Source organism: Mustela putorius, unplaced genomic scaffold (assembly GCF_011764305.1).
Source record: "Mustela putorius furo isolate JIRA1106 unplaced genomic scaffold, ASM1176430v1.1 tig00000127_pilon_pilon_pilon, whole genome shotgun sequence".
Classification (NCBI taxonomy): domain Eukaryota; kingdom Metazoa; phylum Chordata; class Mammalia; order Carnivora; family Mustelidae; genus Mustela; species Mustela putorius.
Window position 1 is genome coordinate 3,150,796 of NW_025421288.1, and position 22,002 is coordinate 3,172,797.

The window sequence follows — 22,002 nt, forward strand, 5'->3', positions numbered from 1 at the left end:
ACAATTATTACATATAGTAGACAAAATTTATAATCATGAATACATATAAATCAAATTATTTGATTTATTTACAAATTTTTATTTATAATTACGAAATAGGATAACATGAATCCTCATATAAACTTTAAATCCACATAACTCATAACAATATGTATAATTTATGTATCCAAAATATAACAGTAAATGCATTTAACTTTTTAAAGAAGACCATATAGGGATGCCTGGGTGGCTCAGTTGGTTAAGCATCTGCCTTTGTCTCAGGTCATGATTCCAGGGTCCTGGGAATAAGCCCCACTTCATCTCCTTGTTTAACTGGACGCCTGCTTCTCTCTCTGCTCATCCCTCCTGTTCATGCTCTCTCTCTCTGTCAAATAGATAAACAAAATCTTAGGGAAAAAAAAAAGAAGAAGACAGTATGGATGATATGGATGAACTTGACATTATACTAAATGAAATAAGCTAGTCACAAAGAAACAAATACAGCATAATGCCATCTGTATGAGATATAAAAAATAAACACATAGAATCCAAGAATAGAATGGCGGTTGTTAGAGGCTAGGGGAAAAGGGAAATAGTTGATAAACAGTAGATATAAAGTTTTAGTTATGCAAGATGATTGAGTTATAACGATTTTTTTTATAAAACATTGTGCTTATAATCACTATTACTGTATTTTATGCCTTAATATTGGTCAAATATTGTTCAAAGTGTAGATCACATTATTTTTTCTTTACAAAATAAAAAATAAATGAAAAGATATGGAAAACCGGAAAAAGTTTGTATATAATTTGCAGTTAATGCCTCTAGACAGGGTGGAGGAAACGGGAATGGGGAAAAAGAATTAGTACGTATTCGATTTATATGTAATAAATATATTACCTTAAAATAATGAATGTTATGTAACAAAAGTATTCATAAGGTGGGGATGGAAATATGGTGCCTGTAATATCATTTTCTACACATTTATACGTGTGTGTATATATATGTATGTAGACATGTATGTGTTTCTTACAAATGCTTTGAAAAATCAAATGATTTTTGATCCAGGATGGTCATATCTTTTCTTCAAATTTATCTGCTTAACCAAAGTAAGTTTATTATATAGCATACTCAGAACTTAGGAAGGAAAAATATATCCTGTACAATAAATAAGTTTCAAATGAGAGACCAAATTATAATATAAATCATCAATAATAATGGAAAGTGTAAAGGTAATATTTTTTTAAAAAATTTATATGACATTGTGGGAACACTAAATAGAGAAGTTAGAAGAGCTGATGAGGGGTTGAACTCCTTTTGAGTAACCAGGGTACAGACTAACTTCAGTAACATGACAGACAACCTACAAATGACATTTCAGAGGAGGCAACAGCACAACCTTCCTGTGGATACTTGGACTTCAGAAAGGACCTCAAGAATTTCAATTCATTCTCATGAGTAACTTAAGATGTGTCAATATCTTTGTTATTTCCTCTTTCTGGTCCACAATTTGACTGTTACTTCAAAAATGGTAGAGCCTAGAATGTGCTACACCTATGTTAGATATTAGGAACACCAAGATGAAGAAGGAACAGTGTGTCCTGCCCTAAAGCAGTGAATATTCTACAGAATGATACTCAAGTTGTCAGGGTTTTTATTTTTATTTTTTTAAGATTATTTCTTTATTTGACAGACAGATCACAAGAAGGCAGAGAGGCAAGCAGATAGAGAGGGGGAAGCAAGCTCCCTGCTGAGCAGAGAGCCCTATTTGGGGCTCGATTTCAGGTCCTTGGGATGATGACTTGAGCCAAAGGCAGAGGCTTTAACCCACTGAACCACACAGGCGCCCCTATCATTGCTTCTGTATCAAAGTTAAAATCACATTAATGATAGATGGCAGAGCTGAAAATAAAACCTCATACTTTATCTCAGAATTTTAAGATGGATATTATATTCACTCATTCACTTATTCATCATTCATTGCATCAGTCAGTAAATCAGAAAATATCTTTTGAACACCTACTCTTTCCTGGGTATTTTTTTAGAAGGCATTAATACAAACTATTTAGACATGCCCTTTTTACTTAAAAAACTTACAGACTAGAAAATCTTGCACAAGAGTAATATAAAAATATTGTGAATATTAAATCATATTTATACATGCTAGAGGAAAGATCACAAGATTATATGAAGAATGTATTCTCCATTAAATAATTTTAATTAAAAAAAAAACCAGCAACAAGATCAGGCACATGATGGGTGCCTTTTTTTTTTTTTTTTCCTAAGAATTTATTTATTTATTTTACAGAGAGAGATTACAAGTAGGCAGAGAGTCAGGCAGAGAGAGAGGAGAAAGCAGGCTCCCCACTGAGCAGAGAGCCCAATGCAGGGCTTGATCCCAGGACCCTGGGGCCATGACCTGAGCCAAAGGCAGAGGCTTTAACCCACTGAGCCACCCAGGCGCCCCTGATGGGTACCTTCTGAAAGCCTCTAACATGACTGATGTTTAGTATTCTTGCAACCATGCCCATTTTGAATTTATGCTCTATGTCATCTGAATATTATGACAGATACACCAGGGCTTGTTCTTGACTAGAATGGAGGCTTTGCCTTCAGTTCTACTCCCAACATTCACAGTAAAATGGAACACTGGAGCCAGAATCCTGGGCTTCTAATTGTTGGATTTTCTCCACCCCAGGGCCAGCAGCCACACTTCCCAACCACCACAGGGGACAATTCAAAAGAAACAAACACCCAAAAGGTGGAATCATTGCGTGAGATTGTTACTCAATAGGATCATCTAAGCAAATGCCTAGGCTGGCCCTACATTTTCACTCTCTGGGTGTAATTCCTGTGTAGAAACTTGCATAATTGGTCTTTCTCTCCCTGAGGAACCAGAACTTTATCTGGGAATTCCTGTTTTCATGCGTGGGGCCTGGATCCATAAACAAGCTTATTCCCGTGTGCAGGTCTTCAGGGACATCAGACACAGGTAAATTTCTTCAGCATGCCTCCTGCAGAACCTTCACAGTGGGTCTCAGCAGATCTCTGGACAGGTAGGTTCACCCCAACCATTTACTTAGTACTCATCCTGGATGTGAAGACCATGTATCTTGGGAACTTTATGGATTCAAATCAGACTCAGGACTGACTGGGGATTAACTCCCTATTCTCTGAAGCCTCAGTGGAAGGGACAGAGAAATGACTCAAAGCATGGTCCCCAGCACCCCTGTTAAATTAAGCAGTGTGAGCATTTCTACAGAGAAATGAAGAGTCCTTAAGAGGATTCTATCTCACCTTAGGATAAAGAGGAATTTTTCTGCCCTAGAGCTAGCAGACTGATGTCTTAGAAGGCCCTCTACACCAGACAGGAAGCTTCTTAAGTAATTTGAAATATCTGATTTCTTCTCCAAGATGGACCTACTAAATTGTTAAACATCAAGAAAAATAAGTTTCTCCCCTTCTGGATGTTCACATTGCCCAGAGTGACAAACTCTGTGATGGAGAGAAAGGTTCCCTGATGTCAGCTGGCAGGCTTTGAGATGCTGGTGGACACTGACAGCTCCTGTCAAGGTGTAGTTTGTCCCCAAAACAGCTCAGGTTTAAATAAGTTTAAGACAAATTGTACAGTTAGGGACCAATAGAAGATTTCTTGAAATCATTTCAGTAGCTATTTTTAAAAATTGCAGTATGATTTCTCCACCTAGTTGTAATATAAATGATTAACATTAGGTACATTTTTAAAGTTATTTTCCTGACATGCTAGTATTTGGGCAGACTTATAAAATATTTCTTTTCAGCAACAAACTTAAAATAAGTTGTGTCAAAAACTAACATAGCTTTGCCAAAAATAATTAAATCAGAAACCTTTCAAAAGAAATAGGAGAAAAATACTTCATTTCAGTGATATATGCTTACCAAAATAAAACACAATCCTAACATTGTCATTAGTAATATTTTATTTAAAAAAAGGAATTAATAAGTGGTAATGAGCTATGCAAATATTTCTATCTAAAAGCTAATTGCAGAAATTCATAGTACACATCTACAATGACATTTTTGTAGTGTTTTTTTTTTTTTTTGCTTTGATAAATTAAAGATACAATTATTGAGTGAATTATATCTCAGGGTGAACCATGCACTGAACTCTTTTAGAAGCAAACAGGAAATGTTTTATTTAAAGTGAGTGTCACCTCTGTATTTTCCACCTTAAACTCATCTGTGTACTTCTTACAGATATGGTGGCAGGAGAAAAGAGATATGAAATATCTAGTGCCACACAGTCATATAACCTCATCAGACATATATTTGATGTATGGAATAAAGTATCATTGATTCAACAAACACCACAGATTTAAGAAAGCCCCCTGCCTGATTCTTTTGTTAAATATATACCTAGATATCATGTGTCCCAGTTGCTTGGATATACAAAATTTTAGTTCACCTGTTATTTCCATTTTAACTATGAAACTCTTCAGTGAGGTAGAATGAGTTAGTGGGATACAAATAGGACACCACATTAGGAAAATTGTTCAAAATGTGCTAATAACAAGAACTGCTGGCACCAAATTTCTCACTGTTATCAGGCTCTGTACTAACCCATGTTTGTGTAGTATCTCATTATATTCACACAAGATTATAAATACTTGATAAAAATCCCACAGCTAGTAACTGGTGGCCTAACTTCCAGCCAACCAAGTGACCAAACAAACAAGCAAACAAAACACATAAAGCAAAACCATAAAAATACAGCAACAATCAATATTCTGCAGATGCTTTGCATGACAATCATTGAGCCACAACTGTCTTATCAGACATAGAAATAATTCCATGTCCTCTTGGACATTCCTGCAGAATAATGAGATCATTATTTTGAAATGGCTAACATTGTTCTGGGCCTAAAGTATAGTAAATAATGAATAAATTAGCACTTGTCTCCAATCATTTCTCTATAAAAGAAAAACAAAGTAATCAAATTTGAGCAAATCAAAATTACAAGTAATATTTCTTTTAAACATCCAAACAGGCATTAAACAATTTTAAGGAAAGAAGCTTTTGATGGAAAAAAAAAAAAGAAATGGCTGCCAGAACATAATAATAGAGATGTTTCTGAACAGGTAAAGATCAGAGCGATCAAAAAGACTAGTTTATTTGGCCAAAGAAATGTGGTTACTTTAAAAAATCAGCTTCTGAATAACACTAAGAAGGATGACTACTGAGGTATAGTCCATCAGTGAACAGCTGAATCAGTGTGGTATGGTAGAAACTGATAAGGAAAGAAAGAAAAGAAAAAAAAAAACTAGCAGAGTCAAAGCATTTTTGACAGGAATATAGAATTCCCAAGGATGATGACAAGGTATGGACGAAAGAGAAAGCCAGTGACAGCTAAGGAGAAAATAACTGAAAGTCATTGGAGGTCACCCTGGCTCATCAACTTCTTATACAGAGCTATCTTTTATCACTGGAAGCATACACAGATACATGTGTATATGTAAATACATATTCATGCAATAGTATATTAAAATACACAAATATATAGCAATACATATAATAGATTTTGTACACTCAACTAATATAAATTATATCTAACACAATTGAAAACGGCTTTGTACAACACTTTTAACAGGAAATTAGTCTCTAGAAAGTGTGTATTTCTGAATTTTTTAAGATTATGAGAAATACAATTAAAATTTGACACTTTTACCTGTGACCAGAAATTATTATCCAATTTATATGAGACAGTCTACAACCTAGCATCTACCAGAAAAATCAATTTGACCATCTATTAATTTCCTTCCATTTTCCCCATTAAAAGATGAGAACAACAAAATAAATGGCCTCAGAAAATCTCACCCAGGTGACTGAGTTCATTCTCATGGGAGTCTCAGATCGCCCAGACCTCCAGATTCCACTCTTCTTTGTTTTCCTGCTGATCTATGGACTGACCATGGCAGGGAACCTGGGCATCATCACCCTCACCAGTGTTGACTCTCAGCTCCAAACGCCCATGTACTTCTTCCTCAGGCACTTGGCTATCATTAATCTTGGCGATTCTACTGTCATTGCCCCCAAAATGCTGGTAAACTTCTTGGTTACAAAGAAAACCATATCCTACTATGGATGTGCAGCCCAGTTGGGTGGGTTCCTGGTGTTCATTGTTGGTGAGATTTTCATGCTAGCTGCAATGGCATATGATCGTTATGTGGCTATTTGCAACCCTCTGCTCTACATGGTGGTGGTCTCTCCACAGATGTGCATACTGCTGGTGTCCCTCACTTACCTCTACAGTCTGACCACAGCATTTACTGTCTCCTCCTGTGTGTTCTCTGTGTCATACTGCTCTTCCAATGTAATCAACCATTTTTACTGTGATACTGTTCCCTTGTTGGCGTTGTCCTGTTCTGATACCTACCTTCCAGAAACAGCAATATTTATCTCTGCAGGGACCAATTTGATATTCTCTATGATTATTGTTCTAACATCATACTTCAACATTGTCCTTGCCATTTTGAGGATCCGTTCTTCAGAGGGCCGACGAAAAGCCTTTTCTACCTGTGCCTCTCACATGATGGCTGTCACTGTGTTCTATGGGACAATTCTTTTCATGTATTTGCAACCAAGGACCAACCACTCCTTAGATACTGATAAAATGGCCTCTGTCTTCTACACCTTGGTGATACCAATGCTGAATCCCCTTATATATAGCCTAAGGAACAAAGATGTGAAGGATGCATTCAAGCGATTCCTAAATAACCCTTGTCAGTCTTTCAAATTAATGTAAATTTAAAGCTTCAATTGTCTTCATAAAAGTGTTTTCATTTGCTTCTAAAAAGCTAATATCTATTAAATGCAGAGGTAATAAATAGTTAAAAATTCCATGGATTTCAATGGAAAAATCTTAACCCTTTATTTTCCAACCTCAAATACCCAAATTTTGCTAATACAAAGATGTGTTAGTTGACCAAAGAAAGTATACTTATATAAGTAGTAAACAATAATTTCAGAATAAGCATATTTTACAATGAAACACAACTTTCTACTGGGCTTTTATAATTTCTAATCAAGGAGCAGGAAATGTGAAATTGGGGAAATCATGTGAAAACCAGTCCTTGGATGTTGGTCAAGCATCAGGTCATCTTTCTTGCCATAGATCAGTTTTGTTCAACTACAAAAGGCTTTATTTTCACTTTTTGTTTATTTTATCTTACAATTTGTTTACCTTTTAAAATCCATTTTTATCTTGCACTTCATATAAATTTATATCACAGAAAAAGAAACCTTTAGGATAAAATAAAAACTGAACAAAAAAATGCTTAGATATTCATGGGAATAGGCTATGTAGAAAAACAGAAGACAATGCATGAAGGGAGAGTCCACTTTTTCATTCCTCTTGTGTGGTACATGTACATAAAACAAAATGTTGATATTTATCCTGATATTATATAAAATTAGTTTTCTCCAATCTTCTTTTTCTCCCTAACATTATGTAGAGCTAATCATCTGTGGTATAAAAATATAAAGCAAACGCTACTTCTTTTAGCATTTTTGTTTAGTGTTTTGCAGTCAAGGGTTAGTAGACCAAAAGGGAAAAAAAAAGTCATTGCCATTAAGGTGACACCAATTCTCAAGGGCACCACCTCCAATAAATAAATAAATATTCATTTTTATTCTATCTCTTTCTATCTGTGCATGCAAAATGCTACTAACATACAATGTAATGAGGGAGACAGGGCATGGCATGAGAGGTAAGGCAATACCTGGAAATAAAGTAGATTCTGACAGTCTCAGGAAGTCAGAAACAAGCCAAACAGATCAAATGTGACACTTAGTTTCGTAAGCTAACTCTTAACTTTCGTTTTAAATAAGCAAAATATTTAGCAGAAAACAGAAAAGTCACAGTGTGTCACAGACATTACTCTTCACCACAGGCAGAAGTAGCAATAACTTGATAGCATTACCCTTAAAAATTTTTAAGTTTTTGGGGCACCTGGGTGGCCCAGTGCATTAAAGCCTCTGCCTTCGGCTCAGGTCATGGTCCCGGGGTCCTGGGATCAAGTCCCACATTGGGCCTCTGCTCAGTGGGGAGCCTGCTTCCCCCCTCTCTCTCTGCCTGCCTCTCTGCCTACTTGTGATCTCTCTCTCTGTGTCAAATAAGGAAATAAAATCTTTAAAAAAATATTTTTTAAGTTTTCTTTTTTATAAATATATCAAAGTATATAGTATAGATAATTTATTTTCTGTTAGTCTGGTTTACCCATTGCTGTATTTGGCTGTACCAACCTATACCTGTACAATTGGGGAAGTATATTCCTCAGCACAAAACCATTGTCTTTGAGTCTAGTTGTGAATGGAATTGGAGCAACATGTCTAAACTCACCCTTGCATGTCTACCAAACCTATGTATTTTATTCAATGAATTAAAGTCAAGAATGAAAACTGTAGTGCTTTCCACTTTTTAACTTTGTTTACATATGTGTGTTCTAAACATAATTATGTTGTCACTTGTATTAGTTTCCTACTGATACTACAACAAATCACCACTGATTCAGTGGCTTGAAACAACAGAAACTTATTATCCCACAGTTCTCAAGGTCAACATTTCAAAATGAGTTTCACTGGGCTACAACCAAGATGTCAGCAGATTTTGCTCCTTCCTCCAGAGGAGTCTGTTTCTTTTCCTCTTCCAGCTTCTAGAGACAACCTTCTTCCCTTGCTTGACACACCCTTCCAAACAGTGACCCTATAACTCTGACCTCTACTTGCACTGCCACATCTCCTTCTGACTAAGACTCTCTTACCTCCCTTTCTTTCTTGGGATTACGTTGGTCCCACCCAGAGAGTCCAGACCAGACTTCCCAACTGGAGGTCCTTAACTTAATCACATCAGCAGATCTCTTTGTATGGAAGGCACCATGTTCACAGTTCTGGGCATCTTTGACAGGGTGGGAGACATATTTCTGCCTCAAATATCTATATATATGGTGTGCTTTGTGAAACCAGGCAATCTAAAATTTTGCATGTCTCATTCACTAACACTCAATGGGATGGTCTCAAAAACCTTTCACTAATTGCCCCTCTAAATTACTTAGCTACAAAGTTTGTCCTAAGTAAACTATACACAAAGCCCTCTTCTAATGAAGGATAAGCAGGAAGTATTTAGTTCAAAGGTTCCTAAGTGTATGCACACATACACATGTACTCACATATCACTTGCACACATTTATCAAAAAAACTATCAACCAGTCAGGAAAGTGTATCAGCCCAGTACCAGCTTCCCATGAAGTAAGGAATGGCAAATAATTTATATGACAGCTTTAATCTCCAACTGATCAAAGCTCACGCCCTATGAGATGTAAGTCACCTGTACTTCCAGCTTATCCCTAACTAACCGCTATTAAGGTTCCATGACATTTGTGTCCAGTGACAACAAAATCCCTCTAGTGGTGAGGGGCAAGAGAAGATGCAAGACACAGCAATAAAGCAAAGTCCGACAACACCTGAACGCTAGGACACACTTCAAACAGCCACAGGACCCCTCCTTCTGCAGCTGCCACAAAAGCAGTAGCTTTGACCTGATTCCATATATAGGGATACTCTAGGCAGAAAGCATTACAAGTGTGTAAATCTTGTGTGACAGACACTGAATCCTTTCAAGACCATGAAAATAAGAAAAACCACCAAGCTTCCCCAAATTCAGCATAGTAAATGCCATTTCATGAATTTAAATTCCAAAACTTACTGAAGGATTATTTTCATAGCAGTTCATTTTGTTCTGAAGCACCATGATCATATATCCTAATATTTTATTTACATTCCAGGAAATATGTCTGGTATTAATTGTTTCCTACTATATTGATAATCTTAAAGATAACAGAAATTGGTAGGATTCTTTTTTTTTAATTAAAAGTTAAATTAAGAGACTATCTTGGTTACTCAGTGGGTTACGCATCAGAATCTTGATTTCAGCTCAGATCATGATCTCAGGATAATGTGTTCAAGCCTGCATCAGATGAAGCACCAAGCACGGAGTCTGCCTGAGATTCTCCCCCTCTCCTGCTGTCCCTCCCCTCATTCACCCATGAAGTCTCTTTCTCCCAAATAAATAAATAAATAAGTTCTTTAAAAAAGTTAAACTGAGTAATTGTAAGTGTTCTGATACAGATTTTCTGATCCCTTAAGGTCTAGGTAAGTTTAGATTGAGCTAATGCCATCTCCCTGCAAGTCCATAAGTCTTCACCAGATGTCTACGTGCCATGGGTCTCATCTATCACCTCTGCTTTCCAAATGGCTATTTTCAAAAGCCATCTCAATGGAAATGAAAAAAAAAATGCTTTTAAGGAAACCATTGAAGAAAAGAACTACAAGCTCTGAAACAGAAAGCACTATGGGAGGCACTCAGGACTTGCACACAGTAGGGACGGAGATTGGCTGCCCACAGGGAGGGGCTGTGCTTCCAAGAGGAGTCAGGCTACAGCTCAGCTACTTCTTCACAGTTTCCAGGAGGAGGAGAAGTCAGCTATCCAGGTGCCCAGGAGGAAATGTAGGATTTGGAGGTCACCTCCACCCATTTGCTATGAGGTATGTGTCAGTGTTTTTTCACACCAACAACCACTTCATCAGCATTATCATGTTATAGACATCCAAATAGTAACATTATACTAGAATTAATGTGCATCAGTCTCCGTTATAATATCTGAACTTCTTTGTTTACATGGATCATAGCACATTTTTTCTTTTTTTCAAATCTTGACAAGTATTTGGATTCTTTTAAAAAATAAAGTATTAAATCAAGGAAAACTATATTAGCTCTATAAAGTTTATCTGATTTAATTATTTGCTGCAGCCTTTACCATTTGTTCAAGTGCTACATATTCATGAGTTGGACGTCCACAATATGAAATGATGTGTACTAATGGTGGGATGTATGCAGTTCAAAGAAATCTTGGAGTAGATCCATCCTTATGTAAATAAATTAAATGTGTTCTATTTATCCTAAAACAGGGCCTCAGGAGATACATCACAGACATGTTCATTCGTGGGTCAGTGGGGACCACACACACAAAGTTAATTGTGGGGATGCATGTGGAGTCACAAGTTGGGAACTAACTAAATGCCTCTTACTATGGCAGCAAACCTATAGTAAATGGGGGTAGAGACAGATTATAGCAATTTTATTAAACAGAAGCCATCAAAATATTGTGTATATAGAAAATGAATAAAATTCAAAAACATATAGTTGATTGAGAACCTTGATGAATCGAAATAAGTCATGTAACAACCTATGTGTGCACTTCAAAGCATGAGTTATATTCACTTTATAAAGCTGTCTTTCTTTTGAAAAAATATTTATTTATTTAATTTAGAGTTTAAGAGGGAGAGTATGAGTGGGGGGAGGGGCAGAGGAAGAGGGAGAAAATCTCAAGCAGACTCCCCACTGAGTGTGGAGTCCAGTGCAGGGCTCAATCTCTCCACCCTGTGATCATGACCTGAACTGAAACTAAGAGTCAGACACTTAATTGACTGAGCTACACAGGCACCCCATAAAGCTGAATTTCTTATTAAGAACATATATCAACTTTTGTGGAGGAGATACTTGTGTAGGGAAAGGAAACTGATGTAGGAGTGGGAATTAGGATGAGGATGAACACAGGTTGTGGAATTATGTATCATTAACTCAATCCCTTAGGTTAAAAAAATGAATATAAATTACTTTATTTTTTAAAAAGATTATTTATTTATTTATTTATTTGACACAGAGAGAGAGAGAGAGAGATATCACAAGGAGGCAGAGAGGCAGGCAGAGAGAGAAGGGGAAGCAGGTCCCCCACTGGGCAGAGAACCCAATACAGAGCTCTATCCCCAGACCCTGAGATCATGACCTGAGCTGAAGGCAGAGGCTTAACCAACTGAGCCAACCAGGTACCCCCCCCCCTTTTTAAGATTTTACTTATTTATTTGATAGACAGAGATCACAAGTAGGCAAAGAGGCAGGCAGAGAGAGAGAGGGAAAAAGGTCCCCCACTGAGCAGAGAGCCCCATGTGGGCTCATTCCCAGGACCCTGGGATCATGACCTGGGCCGAAGGCAGAGGCTTTACCCACTGAGCCACCTAGGTGCCCTATAAATTACTTTACATACATATTCCTAATTTTTATTCCTTCTGAGCTTTTAACACACTATAGGTCATGTGTAAATAGTTTTGTCTTTATCCTCAGATATAAAACATGGAAGAATCCATTGTGGAAAATACTAGAAGTTTATGTAATTGATAGATGATGCAAGTATCTGAGAAATATTCTACTTACATCCAGACATTTAAGTGAATACAATAAAAATGATATCTAAGGAAAGCAAGTGAATTGTATATATAAAAACAGGGTGCTTGGGGGCCAGTTGGCTGTGTCTGCCTTCAACTCACAGGTCATAATCTCAGGGTCCTGAGATGGAACCTACACGGGACTCCCTTCTCAGTGGGAAGTCTGCTTCTCCCTCTTCCTCTGCCCCTACCCCTACTTCTCTCTTTTTGTCTCTCTCAAATAAATAAAATATTTTTTAAAACTCCTCAATAGGGAAATCAAAGTTACTCTGAGTAATTAGAAAAGACCAGTGGCATCATTTCTTGCTCTCAGATGCTTTGGGAATAACCAAGAATTGCATTCACACTCTCAGGGGAGTGTCTCAAAGGGAGAAGATGTTCATAAATTCTTCTGACAGCATTCAGGTCTAGTAATCACACAAAGGAACAAGAAGACAGTCTTCACTTAAGGTGAATAGATGGCATTGATTATACTGATTGCTAGATCAGCTGCAATGATGATTTTGGATCCCTGTCTTCCACTGAAATGACCGATATGAGTATAGTCACCAAAGCCAGACTCAGTACAGTACATCATGCATGTAAATCATCTCTCTTCATAACTAGGTTTTCTGGAGTAATGATGTATGTTTACCATAATGAGTGTGTTCTTTGAAGGTGGTAAGGGACCTCATTTCTATTTGTTATTATTTCTACATTGATATTGAGATTGCAGACAATAAAAAATTGTGAAGGGGGAGTTAGTATTTTCGTAAGCTCTACTTACAATCCTCTTCTGTCCTCTTTCCCTCCCAACTTTTAGTAAATGTGCAGTGTTCTCAGTATGACCAACCCAGTATGACCACTCAGGTGAGGCTATTTACAAAATGTTATAGAATATTGAGTTGAGGTTGAGTGTTCTCATTTGCATAAGAGGACATCCTTGGCCTCCATGCCCATCCCCCAGGTCCGGGCACGGCTCTGGAGTTTCTGCTTCCAAACCTGCTAAGAGTCAGGTTTGATGCTCAGTTTCCTTGTTTCTTTCCAGGCAGTGCTTGGGTAGAACTGGTGGGAGGAGGCCACGCAAATATTCACTCAGTTGAGTTTTAGAAGAACTCCACAGAGTTTTGTAGTATCACAATAAAATGAATGTTGAGATGAAGAGGTTTGCCAAACTGTGAAAACTGCTGTGGGATAGTCCTTTCTTTGGGTATATTTACAGCTTAAGACATCAGGCTTTGTCACTTGTTGGATTGTTGCTAATGAATGTTTGTTATTGCTTTACCATAAATATTTTGAATAGATTTTTGGATAGAGAAAATTTTATGAAGTAATTTATCTGTTAAATTAATATTGAATTTTTATTCTATTCTTTTGGAAATGTCTGCTTATTTAAGGGCATCCAGAGGTTCTAGTTGAGCACAACTGAAACTTTTATAACACTAACTTGTATAATACAGGAACATATTTTTCTAATTTGTTTAGGTTTCTGTATTTTTTTCCCCAAAATGTCTTAAGACATTAAAAGTAGGTACCTGGCAGTTTATATTAGATATTCTATCATTATGGTATTTCTCTTTTATTCTTAATTTTTATAGCTTTTGTCCATTCTAAATGGCATTAACTCTTCATCCATTAAAACGCTTCATTTTCTTTCTAATTCAGTTGGATAATGTGATGAATTCTAATTATAGAATTTCCAAAATTCAATCATTTAGACAAATGTGGGATGAATGCAGCTTGGATGTCCTATAATTGTTACACATTTTTAAAAACTGATATAAGTGACATATTGTTTAGAGTAGATATAGTTACTAATGTGTATGTATGTGTGTGTGTGTGTGTGTGTGTGTGTGTATCATGAATATATGTGAGTTTGTGGGATGCATATATACTGAATATATTGTAGGATTCTTTTATTATCATATATTTCTTTTTTAAATCATGATTTTGTCTCCCAGAATGAATTATAGTGGGGTTCTCACTTTTTCACTCTGGAATAGTTAGTAAAAAATATGGATAATCTCTTTTTTCATGAAATTTTGGGACACCTGTCTTTAAAAACAATCTGAAGGAGAAAGGAGTTAGAAAAGTAAAGTCAATAAAGGGCAATCTTTTTTTATTTTATTCACTTTTTATTTGACAAAGAGAGGAAGACAGGGAGAAAGGGACCACAAGCAGGGGGAGTAGGAGAAGGAGAAGCAGGCTTCTCACTGAGCAAAGAGCCAGATTCAGGGCTCAATCCTAGGACCCTCAGGTCATGACCTGAGCCGAAGGAAGACACTTAACAACTGAGCTACCCAGGCACCCTGATAAAGTGCAATCTTTAAATAAAATGTGTTAGCAGAAAACATTTCATGTACATATGATGAAAGATGAAATAAAGGTGTAAGAACAGTATTCAAATTAATCTTTCATTCATGTACCTCGTGCAACATTATTTGCCAACCTCTAAGATATTTGAGATAGTATCCCCTACTTTAGAGTGATATTTCTGTCTGTTGCACTTATAGCAGTATATTGGATGATTTTAAGTAATAAATTAAAAAATACAGTCTAACCTTTACTTGTCTTTGAATGTGGTAGAAAGTACAACTATATCATTAAACACATCATTTCAGAGAATCAGTTCTAAGGTCAAAGCAAATGTAAGAATGTACCAAATTCTTCCTTTTTATATTGAATAACTTGTAGATGCAGGCTTTACTTGGTGTGCAACATATCACAGATAAGAAACTGGGTTAATCATGGTTTACATGGAGGTTGGAACTAAAGTTTGCAAGGGCAAGAGGCAGAGTGTTGTTACTTTTATTATAATTCCTTCTAAAGTATTGTATATTTAGCCAATTACAGGCATTTTAAATGCAAAATGTTTTTTAAAAATCAAGAATTCCAGCTAGCATGTGGCATCAAAGAAAAACAAATAAACAAGCAAGCAAACAAAGATTGCCCTATTTCTTAGGTTGTAACACTTTCTAAATTTGGTTCCAGGTTCAGTGATGGAGGTGAGTCTTATTTTAATTAACTCGTCTAAAAAATTAGGTTTATCTTACCCACAATGGCTTTGCATCCTAAAATCTCAACAGACATTGTCTCCTGAAACCCAATGACTCTTGTGATGGTTGTTCCCACAGCAATTTTCCTTAACAGCCTGGATGAACAAACAAAACCTAACAGTGCTAACAGAATTCATCCTAATGGGAATCACGGACCGTCCAGAGCTGCAGGCTCCCTTCTTTGGGCTCTTCCTCGTCATCTACACGGTCTCAGTGGTGGGCAACCTGGGCATGATTATCCTCACCAACATGGATTCCAGGCTCCAAACACCCATGTACTTCTTTCTCAGACACCTGGCTTTCATTGATCTTGGTTATTCAACTGCTGTGGGACCCAAAATGCTGGTAAATTTGGTAACTAACCAAAATACAATCCCCTACAACTGGTGTGCCACACAGCTGTCTTTCTTCATCTTGTTCATCATCAGTGAGCTATTCATTCTGTCAGCAATGGCCTATGACCGCTATGTGGCCATCTGTAAGCCTCTGCTCTACACAGTTGTTATGTCACAAAGAGTGTGCTGGGTGCTGGTAGCCATCCCCTATCTCTACAGTGCCTTTCTCTCTCTGACAACCACCATAAAAATATTTATGTCTTCTTTCTGTGGACATAATGTCATTAGACATTTTTACTGTGATAGTCTTCCCTTGTTAACTTTGCTTTGCTCAAGCTCACGTGATATTGAGTTGATAATACTGATCTTTTCAGCATTCAATTTGGTTTCCTCCCTTGTGATAGTGCTTGTGTCCTACATCCTGATCCTAATGGCCATCCTCAGGATGAATTCTGCAGACGGCAGGCACAAGGCCTTCTCTACCTGTGGATCCCATCTGACAGTGGTTGTTGTATTATACGCAACACTTTTCTTCATGTACGTGCAGCCCAAATCAAGTCATTCCTTTGATACTGATAAAATTGCTTCTGCATTCTACACTTTGATTATACCTATGCTGAATCCCATGATCTACAGCCTGAGGAACAAAGAGGTAAAAGGTTCCCTGCATAGAATCTGGAAAAGTCTGCACAGACTGCCTATGTAGGACTCAGTATAGACTCTGTATATAATAAATCATGTTACAGACTGCTGTTTATTATATGACATAGGCCTTTAAGAAGTGTAATGTATAAAAGTAATGGAAACTAGAATGTTTTTCATTTTTCAACTTATAGTTATTCCAGTAGTGATCATCCTTCTGGTATCAATTTTTACTTGTCCTTAAGTATTACCATGAGCAACTGGAGTGCAGACTTCTATTCTCAAATTGCCAATACTTATGTTACAATTTAAGGGTTTAAGGGAAGTCAATACATCTGCCATTAAATAACTTTTTTATTAATTTTATTTATTTATTTGACAGACAGAGATCACAAGTAGGCAGAAAGTTACACAGAGAGAGAGGAAGGGAAGCAGGTTCCCTGTTGAGCAGAGAGCCCAATGTGGGGCTCGATCCCAGGACCCTGGGATCATGAGCTGTGCTGAAGGCAGAGGCTTTAACCCACTGAGCCACCCAGGCACCCCCATTAAATAGTTTTTTAAGCCTTTCTGGTGTCTTTTTTTAAATATATTTTGTGGACTAAACACCACTTTAAGACCAGTGCCCACCACACTGACATACTGACATAAGATGGCATTTATTGGTTTTTTTTCTGTGTGTGTGTGCTGGGCATATATACATCAATGTGTAGTCAACACTGTCTGTCCTTAGCTGTATCCCTGTTGACACTTTAACTATATCCCCTTTGATAGGTGGCATTTCAGATTTGTTACATCATGATATATGAACATGTGTAAACATGGGAAAGCAGAATAAAGTTTATTTTCATGTGTCATAAATATGTACATTAAAAGTTCAAAAAACTTCACACTGAAACGTTAGAAATAGTAAGTAGATTTTGCAAGATTAGTGGATATAATATCAACATATTAAAGATGAATTATTTTGCTATCCACCAGCAAAAATAGGTAAAGTTGAAATTTTAAACTATCAATTACGCTAGATAAAATCTATAGAATACTTAGGGAACAGTCTAATGAATGATTTGCATGATTTTATTGCTAGACACTGTAACAAACATTACTGAGTTACTAGAGGAGAGATAAATGTTTATATATATACCATGTCATTGGTTAGAAGATATAAATATTGTGATGAAACCAGTTCTCCATAAATTTTCCTGTAGATTTAATGCAGTAACAATCAAAATTTCAATAGCATTTTTTAGTGTTAAGCTAATATCAAAAGTTATGTGGAAATGCAAAGGATCTAGATATCCAGGGCAATATCTCAGAAGAAGAAAGACTTCAGAGGACTTCCAATAACAGAAACAATTCCTTTAATGAAGTGAGATTATTTTTAAAAATATGTCATCAGTGCACATATTTACAGAGAGATCAAGAATATAATAATAAAGTCCAAAATAGAATCACGTGTGTAATTCTACGAGTTTTAAAATAATAGCCCTACCACAATGTAGAGGGGAAAATCAGGCTTCTCAATAAACTGACTGTATTCAATTAGGTTCCTATGTAGAACATGAATCTTGGTCTTTTATCCACTACATGCAAACCGTAATTGAGATGTGCTATGAATGGAAATGTGAAAGCTGAAACCAAAATTTTGGTAAAGCAAAGTAAAATAACATTTTCATGACTTGGGATCAACAAAGATTCCTTAGACAGGGTACAAGAAATAATAATGCTAATAAAGAAATAGTACCCTCTACAATGAAAATTTCTATTAATAAAAAAATATTGTAAGAAAGCGAAAAAGTCCAGAGGGACCACATGTGAAGTACACACACCCTTCAAAGTAATCTGTAAAACAAAACAAAATAAAACAACAAATTGTTCTAACTTCTAGAATGAAGATGATCAACACCGTCAACCTATTGGGAGGGAATGAATAAGTTGGGGGGAAGGGCAGGACACCTGAAGGAACACTTCACAAAAGAGGGTATCAAATCTGCCAAAAATGCATAAATGTGTTCAAAAAAATTATTCATTAAATGTAAGTGAAGATTATATACTGTGATACCATTACACATTCAGCAGGGTAGCTAAAATTCAAAATTTGGATAATAATTCAAAGTGTCGATAAGGGTGTGGGAAACTCTAATTCTTGTAACTGTTTCAGGGAGAGTACGTTACCATAAATACTTTCGAAAAATAAGAGAATAATTACTAAATTTGGTGTGTGTATACTCTATGATGCAGCAATTCCCTTCCTGTGCAATTATGTCCACTGGAGAATAAGTAATAGAATGTTTGTGGCAGATGTAGTCATCATAGGTGTTAAGTGCTTATCAAGGGTGGAATGGGTGAATACGTGATGACATCTTCAAAAAATATAATCTACACAGCAGAGCAAGAAGAAGAGCTAGAAAGAAGAGGAGGAGAACTAGAAGAAGAGACATGCAAATGCCAACAGAAAATAAATTAACATAAATTAACATTATTACTAGTTAAAAGAACACCTTAAATAGATTTATGATAACATTCAACACCTATTTCCAATAAACTACCTCAGTGACCAGAATAAAAGAAAACAGTATTATAAATGATATCTATAAAAATCCTGTATACTGGGGCAGGAAAAGGACAAATAAATTGAGGACAAAAGTTTTTAGGGCAGTGACAATATTCTGTATGATACTATAATGATGGACACATATTATTACACTTAAAAATCTACATAAAACTTTTAATGTCTACTGAAATATTTGAAACTTTACCTCTGAAATTGTCCCCAAGACTAGGAGGTTTTTCCTTGAAATCAGCCCAGCATTCTTGCTTACAAGCAGGACACCTTAATGTTATTATACGTTTTGAAACAAAATGTGTAACTTATGTAAGTGCCCATAGTAACTCAGCTTAGTTTCACTGTTATTTGTATGAGCTGGTGTAATTTTTGGAGACTATGGTGTCTTTCACTGAATATTAAATTCATTCATCTTCTTTGCCACCCCCCTCCTGTTCTGGAGGAAGAGTTACTTTTATATTTTTCATGAGTCATTTTTCATTCATGTATATCTGATTATATAGGACTGGTAAAGTATTCCCTCCTACTATGAAAGTTTCCCTCTCACATTATTAATTTTGATGAACAGAATTCTTAAAATAGTTCATTGAATCATTTTAATTTTATACAAATATTGTTTTATGTGTTTTGTTAAAATATTCTACTACCTCAAAAATGTCCCATTATGTTTTTGCCTAAACTGTTTATTTGCATTTCACATTTAGATCTTTAAATCAAATAGAAATGATTCTAGTAAGATCTGGGTAGGTGTCCACATTCACATTTTCTCAAATAAATATACAAATTATCTAAAAGCACTTATTGAAAAATAACTCTTACAAATCAATGAATAGTTGACATGATATACAGTACAATGATGACAAAAGACATGAACAAGTACTTTTCAAAGTAAATATATAAATACTTCTGAAACAAATGAAAGACTTTTTATTTCATTCAGTACAAGGATAATGCAAATTAAATCACATAGTTACCCATTCACATCATCTATAATGCTAGAAAGAAAATGATGGAACATACCAAATCTTAATGAGAATATTAAACAATTATAATAATTTGCACAGCTACTAAGAATGCATACTGTTATAACTACTCTGGAAACTCATTTGGTAGTACTTTCTAATGTTAAAAATGCATAGTCTATGGCTCAGGTTTTTAGGATAAGAGATACACAGAAATAGAATTATATTCAAGATTAAGTCAGTGTTGCTGTAGACACAAAGGGTGTGGGAGTAGCCATTTTTAATTACCATTGTTAAGAAGCTTTTATGTTTATTGGGATATTTTTTATAATCTATAAATTATTCTCTAACCATTCTCTAAATACATGATAAAATCCACTTTTTGTTATTTCATAAAGATCCGAGATGTGAAAAAAGAAAGTTTTATGTTCATCAAAACATCAGGTGAAGTAGAATGTTTATAATATCATTAGTTGTAAAGCCTAAAAGTTGAAAGCAGTTCTAATATTGAACAATAAAATAATGGACAACTGATTTGTGATATATTCATAAAAAAGAGTTGTATATAGACATAAAAATGAGCATTCTGCAATGACTATAACAGCATATTAACTGAAAAAAAACAGTCACAAAAAATAGTATGTGTAAGATTTCTTTTATATGAAGTAACAAAAATAAGTGAAAGTAATTTATGTTGTTAAAAAACAGAATAATGATTATCTGTGTGTGTGTGTGTGTGTGTGTGTGTGTAAGGGGGACAGTTGATTGTAGAAAGGAGAATGAAGGGTCTTCTGGGGTCCTGATAATGTTTTATTCTATTTTTGTTATTGTCATTACTGTATAATTTGGATTCTAATTACACAAAGTGCTACCTTTGTAAAATTTATTTATGATAAATACATTTATCAATATGCAAATATACTCAATAATAAGTTTAAAACACCACCAATAAGGGAAAAATGGCTACACATACATATATTATTTTACCTTGTGAATTTTTAAAAGGATGCAATAAGCGTGATTCAAACATTCCTCCATTATGTTCACATCCATGAAATCCTAAAAAGCCATTGTATTAACAAGAGAAAATTACAGGTTGGGAGAAAAATGAAAATATCTTTCCTATAGATACAATGTTTGGATTCCAGATCTCTCCATTAGAGTAGAAAGAGTTAACCAGGAGACACTGTGCAGAATGGTATCTAAGAGAACTTCATTTGTAGGGGGATATAAAGATGTCCTATACAATTAGCAGGTACATCACAGCTTCATTAACCTCCAAGCTTAATTAACTTGTATTCTTTCTCCTCAGGGAGAGCCTCAAAAGAGGAAAGATACACATAAATCTTTCTCACGAGGTTCTGTTAGGAATACAGGGGAAAACAGATTCCTCCTCAGAGGTGAGTGCAATGCACTTGTCTCTGTAAGTAACTCAGACCAGCGACTCTCCAGTACCTCTCTCCAGGACCTCGTTAGTGTCTGATACCCCCTCAGTGTTTCAGCAATCTCTTCGAAAATCTGCTTTGGTAACTGAAGTTTCTGGGTGAATACAAGGTTGTAAACATCTTTATTATAAATTTTGGTGAAACCTAGACATTTACTGTGAGGCAACAGTTTGTACTCTTCAGATCTAAAAGTGGATTTTCCAGGTTATAATGGCAATTCTATGGTTAACTTAGAGTCACCATCAAATCGTCTTTATAGTGGTTGTACCATTTCACATTACCAACAAGAATACATAGAGGTTCTAATCTCTCTACACCTTTGTCAGCATTTATAATTTTCCTTTTTATTTATTTATTTTTTTTAATATCCATCCTAAGGGTGCGTGGTGGCTTGGTTGGTTAAGCATCTGCCTTCAGCTCAGGTCATGATACAAGGGTCCTGGGGTGGAGTCCAGCATCAGGCTTTCTGCTCATCGAGGAGTCTGCTTCTCCCTCTGGCTTTCCCCCTGGGGTAGTGCTCTCTCTCTCTTGTTCACTCTCTCACTCAAATAAATAAATAAATAAAATCCTTAAAAAACAAAGAATCCTATGGGGTGTATGGTGCTGTCTCATTGTGGTTTTGAATTACATTTTTCTAATGACTAAGGGTGTTGAACCTTTCTTCATGAGTTTATTGACCATTTGCTTATCTTCTGTGAGAAATGTCTGTTCAAGTCTTTAGCCTAT

The 22,002-nt window shown here is 35.8% G+C and overlaps 2 protein-coding genes across 2 annotated transcripts; both read left to right on the forward strand.

Annotated features, from left to right (window-relative positions):
* The first annotated feature begins 5,812 nt into the window (after positions 1-5,812).
* On the forward strand, positions 5,813-6,760 carry LOC101680705 (olfactory receptor 8J2). Its single transcript, XM_004781678.1, has one exon. The coding sequence runs from the start codon at positions 5,813-5,815 to the stop codon at positions 6,758-6,760; it is 948 nt and encodes a 315-aa protein (XP_004781735.1).
* Positions 6,761-13,105: 6,345 nt separating this feature from the next.
* On the forward strand, positions 13,106-16,370 carry LOC101680389 (olfactory receptor 8K3-like). The gene is made up of 2 exons (XM_045068328.1): positions 13,106-13,143; positions 15,408-16,370. Exons 1-2 carry the CDS (start codon positions 13,132-13,134, stop codon positions 16,368-16,370), a joined length of 975 nt encoding a protein of 324 aa, XP_044924263.1. The 5' UTR covers positions 13,106-13,131.
* The last annotated feature ends 5,632 nt before the right edge of the window (positions 16,371-22,002 follow it).

Coding starts and splice junctions, on each gene's coding strand:
- LOC101680705 (XM_004781678.1), top strand. CDS start 5,813: ATGGCCTCAGAAAATCTCACCCAGGTGACTGAGTTCATTCTCATGGGA.